This window comes from Podarcis gaigeae (genome assembly GCF_964106915.1).
Source record: "Podarcis gaigeae genome assembly, chromosome: 16".
Taxonomy (NCBI): Eukaryota; Metazoa; Chordata; class Lepidosauria; order Squamata; family Lacertidae; genus Podarcis; species Podarcis gaigeae.
In genome coordinates, this window is record NC_139693.1 from 11,724,612 (window position 1) to 11,730,715 (window position 6,104).

The window sequence follows — 6,104 nt, forward strand, 5'->3', positions numbered from 1 at the left end:
GCTGCACAGAGCGTGTCTTGACCATGGTAGCTCCACTCTCTCCCAGAACCCACCTGGTACAGGATTTAACTAGCAGGACCTCCTCGTTTTCTGTGTCAACAACCCCCCCCCCATTGCTCTTTACAGGGCACAGCGCAAGGAGAGCTTTTCGTTGACGACGGGCACACATTCAGCTTCGAGACAAAGGGGCAGTACCTTCATCGCCGCTTCAGTTTCTCCGGCAACACGTTGACGGCAAGGTACTGGGCCTCCCTCCTCTTTCCCACAAAATCCCCACCCCAGACCATCTATCCTGCCTGGTTGGTGCTGCTACTTCTGACTGAGGTGGTCGGCTTGTGATTGCACTTCAGATTGCAGATGGGGCAGTTTCAGGGATTAAAGGCTCCTCTCCCCATTAATGTGCCAGGGAAGAGCAGTCCTGCCCAGCCCTGACATGCTAGGTTTCTACAGGCAAGGATTTTTTTTTCTGTAACTGGTGGACAGTCAACCACCAACACCCCCACCTAAAGTTTGGAACAGTACAGCCCAGACGTGGTGGGTTTGACCACCTCTTTAATACGAAGGCCAGAGTTGCCTATTTTAATGTAGTTTCATAATTAATTATTTAATTGATGCTTCTGGGACTGTTATTTGCTGTTTTTGATAATGTTTTATTTGTGGCGGTTGTTTTAGCATTTTAATGTCGTCATTTTGTTACTCGGGTGTGTAAATCTTATATTGCTTTATTGTAACCTGCCTTGCTTTATTGTAAGTCGGGTGAAAATGTTATGTTTTGGGGGTGGGATTTAGGTGCCATCTTTGTTGGCTTTTCAGTAGAGTTTGAGACTACAGTATCCCTTTCCTGCCCTCTAACCCCGCTTTCCCTGCCTTTGTTTTCTCCTGTCCTCCAGCTCCGCAGACCCGAAGGGCAGCTTTGAAACTCCGGCCTGGATCGAACGGGTGGTGATCCTGGGAGCCGGGAAGCCAGCGGCAGTGTTCCTCAAACAGAACAGTGAGTGATTGGAAAGGTCCTGGGCTCCATCCACTGGCATCTCCATGTTTTTTGTTGTTTTTTTTGGAGGACAGTAGCTGAGTGGAAGAACATGTTTAACATGTAGAAGGCCCAGCCTTGGTCCTGGGTGCCTCCAGTTATAGAAGGAAGTAGGAGTCCAGGTGATGACGGAAGACTCCCCTCTGCCTTAGGCACCTGGGCAAGATAGACAAATCGTGCCTCATTTCAGTAAGCTGAAATACGGTCATCTGAGCTGGGTCATAGTGGGGCTTTCTGAGGAGGAAAAGGAGGGGGCCAACATTTGCTGGGAGAAGTTGTTGTGGCAGGCAGTGAATACCCCCCAACAGCAAAAAAATTAATGGTTCCCCCTGCTATCCATAAAACCTGAGCAACAGTTTCCTATGAAGCTGTTCATAGTTGTTCTATGAAACTACATAGTAGTTCTTATGAAACTGTTCATAGGAGAGCCAGTGTGGTATAGTGGTTAAGAGCGATACACTCGTAATCTGGGGAACCGGGTTCGATTCCCCGCTCCTCCACATGCAGCTGCTGGGTGACCTTGGGCCAGTCACACTTCTCTGAAGTCTCTCAGCCCCACTCACCTCACAGAGTGTTTGTTGTGGGGGAGGAAGGGAAAGGAGAATGTGAGCCGCTTTGAGACTCCTTCGGGTAGTGATAAAGCGGGATATCAGATCCAAACTCTTCTTCATCATCTATGAACTGAACTGTTGTGTTTTGTCTGTGTGCACTGTGAGAATTTTGGGAATGGGAAAAGTGGTGTATTAATTTTAATCTAATCTACGGAGCACTTTCAGCTAAGATTTACAGCAATGGGGGAATCTTTGGCCCTCCAGATGTTGCTGGACTACAACTCCCAGAATCCCTGCTCATTGGCCCTGTTGGCTAAGGCTGATGGCAGCTGTAGTTCAGCAACACCTGGAGGGTCACAAGCTCCCCATCCTTGAGCTAAACCCGACTTCAAACTGTTCTCTATCGGGAAAGGACGGTACTTCTTTTTCTCAGCTGTGCTCACCTCATCTCTCTTTCTCCCCCCCACCCCACCCTAAAAGATGCTGCAGAATCTCGCCTGGATTTCACACACGAGGCTGAAACGTCCGTCTTAACCATCCGGAAACCTGCAGTCAACATTGGGGCAGACTGGAGCATTTCCCTGCGATAATGCCACGAGCTGGGCGGGAGGGCGGGCGGGCAGAGGGATTCAGCTGGACAAGAGGGCTAAGGAAACACTCAAGCAGTGTTGGGGAGTTCTGTGGTGCCTCCCCTTTCACGGTCATGTGGGAAGGGAAGGCTAGGTGCTCCCCACCATGCAGGGGCTCAAGTCCAACATCCTGTACCACTCAGGCATGTCTTGGGAGGGGGCGGTGGCGGCGATCGCTTCCACCCCTTCCCCTCCGATCCTGGCTTGGACTCTTTCTTTCCCCCTGCGTGTGGTTCCATAGATTAACTTTAGCAATATTTGCTGTAGAATGAAGAATCTCTGGGTTGGAGTTGGTTGAGACTCTCGTTTCCCCTCTGCCGGGGGTGGTGGCTAAGAAAGATCTCTTCCCTTCCCACGCCACCCCCCTCCCTGGAGTTGCAATATTGGGACCAACCATTTTGAGGGGCTGGGCCTTTCCAGAGGGGAGGGAGAATTGATTTGGTCTCCTCCGTTTCCCATCCATCTCCACTTCCCTCTTCATCTCTCTCCTGCCCAACCAATTCCTGGCTCCAGTTACTGACCACAAAACGAGTGACCTTGGCAGGGGTTGCCTTTTATCCTTTTCCTTGCCAACAGGTGAATGTATGGAGAACTCCCTCTTTCGTTGTTCCCTGCCCCATGTCGCCACTCGCCATAAACAACAGGGCAACATGTACAGCTAGCTCACTTGAGACATTGCTGAACCACAGTTCCCATCATCCCTGGTCATTGGTCATGCTATGGTTGATGGAAGTTGTAGTTCAGCAGCATCAGATTCCCCACACCTGAACTAGACTGTGGCCATTCTCTCCCCACGCTCTCTTTTACCCATCAGTCCCAATACTTTCTTATTTCTCCCCCCCCCCAAAAAAAAACCCACCCTTAGTACTGTGAGTGAGAAGGGATTTCTATTTCTTTCCGGAGTGGGGATGGGGGTTATCTTGGTGTCAGTGAATCACTGGCACTTCTATTTATATAATTTCGTGGGGGAGGGTAGATGAGACAGATCATGTGAAGGGAAAGGGGAGGCGTGCTGCGGTTTGGTTAGAAAACCAGGCCCTGGGTTATGAGAGCCAGCCAAAGCGAATGTGGAGCGGGGGGGTGGGTTGTCCTGCACAGAAATCTGGAAAGGAAAAAACAAGAGTGGCAGGTGGGCGGGGAAAGAAGCTGCTAAGAAATCAGGCCCCTTTCCTGCCAGAAAGTGAGGAGAGGGGCCCATCTTCCTTGGGGTGGAGTAGGACGGGCAGGATTTTTTCTTTTTTTACTCTTGTCGCTATGCCTTCCATCTCTCCCGCTCCTGCTTCCAGCTATCACTGCTCCTGCCCCCTCTCAGGCTAGGCTGCCTGGCTTGCGTTTGGCCTTGGCCGTCTTGTGTGTGTACGTGGATTAACATTCCTGGTCCTGGCTGGTTCTCCCTCGTGCATTTGCAGGCAAAAGGCCCAGAGCGAGTCTTTTTTTCTTTTCTTTTTTTAAAAAATGGTCAAAATCCCTTCTTTAAACACACACACACACACACACACACACACACACACACACTTCCTCTCCTCCCATGCTTTATTGATTGTGATTCATCTGCAGGTATAAAGCTTTCACTGACTGGGTGTTTTGATAAAAGATGGACAATTAAAAAAACCATTAAAAATAAGCATTTTGGTTTTCTTCTTCTTTTGATAGCTGCCATAGATTACGCATGACAATGTCAGAGGCATCTGTTTTGCTGCATGGATGCATAGTGTATTTCAGTCAGGAGACCATGAGAGCAAAGAAAGCTTCATAATAGTAGCACATATAAAACTTTTAAAAAAGGAATATAGTGGTACCTCGGGCTAAGTACTTAATTCATTCCAGAGGTCTGTTCTTAACCTGAAACTGTTCTTAACCTGAAGCACCACTTTAGCTAATGGGGCCTCCTGCCGCTGCGCCGCCGCTGCACAATTTCTGTTCTCATCCTGAAGCAAAGTTCTTAACCCGAGGTAATATTTCTGGTTTGGCGGAGTCTGTAACCTGAAGTGTATGTAACCCAAGGTATCACTGTATTGTGTTTGGATTTCCTCCCCTTTTGGAGGGTGGTGGCCATGAAACTCTGGCCATTTGGACCAGTTTATTATAGCAAGGAAGGAAACATGGTGCACTTTCAGATACTATTGGACTCCCAACTCCCATAATTCCTGGCACCTAGGAAGCTGCCCTCTCATCCAGACCATTTTGGACCATCTAGGTATTGCATATCCTGGCTTTCAGCAGGGTCACTCCTAGCCATGCCTGGAGATGCCAGAGATTGAACCTGGGACCTTCTGCATTCAAGGCAGATTCTCTGTCACTGAGCTACATCTCTTATGTTCACCATGCTAGGTGGGGCTGATGGGAGTGGAGTCCAGCATGTAGAGGCTGACGTGTTCCCTGCCTTAGACCATGTGGGATAAGTTAAAGCTATGCTTTTCCCAGTAGTGATGTATGGCAGTGAGAGCTGGACCATAAAGAAGGCTGATCACCGAAGAATTTATACTTTTGAATTATGGTCTGGAGGAGACTCTTGAGAGTCCCATGGACTGCAAGAAGATCAAACCTATCCATTCTGAAGGAAATCATCCCTGAGTGCTCACTGGAAGGACAGAGCCTGAAGCTGAGACTCCAATACTTTGGCCACCCCATGAGAAAAGAAGACTCCCTGGAAAAGACCCTGATGTTGGGAAAGATGGAGGGCACAAGGAGAAGGGGACGACAGAGGACGAGATGGTTGGACAGTGTTCTCGAAGCTACCAGCATGAGTTTGACCAAACTGTGGGAAGCAGTGGAAGACAGGAGTGCCTGGCGTGCTCTGGTCCATGGGGTCATGAAGATTCGGACACGACTAAACAACAATAATGGCTACAATTCTCTCCCATAGAACCTTTCTTGTTTTCTCTGTTGAATTTGCTTGGGCAAAGTCTACACCCAGTGGTCATCCACCTTTGCATACTCCATAGTGGGTCTCCCCATAATAACTACATGACAATAGAACACCTTATGCCAAAAGCTTATGTAGTGTAGTGGTTAGATTGTCCGACTATGACCGGAGAGACCAGGGTTCAAATCACCAGTTGGTCAGGGAGCTCTCGCTTGGTGGCCTTGGGCCAGTCACAGCCTCTCAACCACAACTTACTTCATAGGGCAGTTGGGATTAAATAAGTGGGGAGAATCCTGTATGCTACTTTGAGCTTGGAGAAAATGGTGGGATATAAATGTATGAATGAGAAAGAAAAATGGAATAAGAAAGTGAGTGCTTGATCTGAGGAAGTGCTATCTGGTCCACAAAATAAATAAAAATAGAAATCTTAAGGTGCAAGACCTTATGTGCTGTTTTTACTGCAACAGATTTAAGCATGGCACCTCTCCGCTCCACCCCCCAAACAAGAACGCTGGTTTGTATAAAAATGGCCAATTTAGATAAACATTTTGCTCTAATTTAAATAGAAATGCATGGGGAGCAAGACTGTTGAAAACAACATCTGTCCTTATTCCCTTATGGGGTATACAAGAGCCCTTTATAGAGTCCTTTGTAGGTTCTCCATTGGTAGGAGAAAATAACAGAGGCCAAGCAGAGAATATTGAGAAGCAAAGCAGCTAGTAAGACTGATCTTTATTGATGGGTTGCAACAGGGTGCTCCCCTCACCCACAGGAGAGAGGAGTACCCAGAACCAAGGTGTGCCTGCCATTATATAGACATTTTAAATTCCCTGCCCTGGAGCTCAAGACCACCCCCCACAAACACTGTACCTACATCACAGCAAAGGCAGTCTACAACAGAAATTTGAATGTTGTTTTTCCTGTCTGCCAGGTTATCTGATAATGCCTTATCTGATTGCCTTTCCTGGTAGTTTGGCCTTTGCTTTGAGATGGTGATTACCCAATTCCTGAGACAATGGGAAGGTTCC

General features: G+C 48.1%; 1 protein-coding gene across 2 annotated transcripts in view; it reads left to right on the forward strand.

Annotated features, from left to right (window-relative positions):
- The window catches only part of GANAB (glucosidase II alpha subunit), a 33,757-nt gene extending 29,923 nt beyond the window's left edge, over window positions 1–3,834 (forward strand). For both annotated transcript variants that reach the window (XM_083715605.1, XM_083715606.1), the window contains 3 exons: window positions 127–239; window positions 891–991; window positions 2,062–3,834. In XM_083715605.1, coding sequence (XP_083571731.1) covers window positions 127–239; window positions 891–991; window positions 2,062–2,171 — 324 coding nt within the window. In that variant the 3' untranslated portion in view covers window positions 2,172–3,834. The remainder of the gene's footprint in view (window positions 1–126; window positions 240–890; window positions 992–2,061) is intronic.
- Window positions 3,835–6,104: the final 2,270 nt, after the last annotated feature.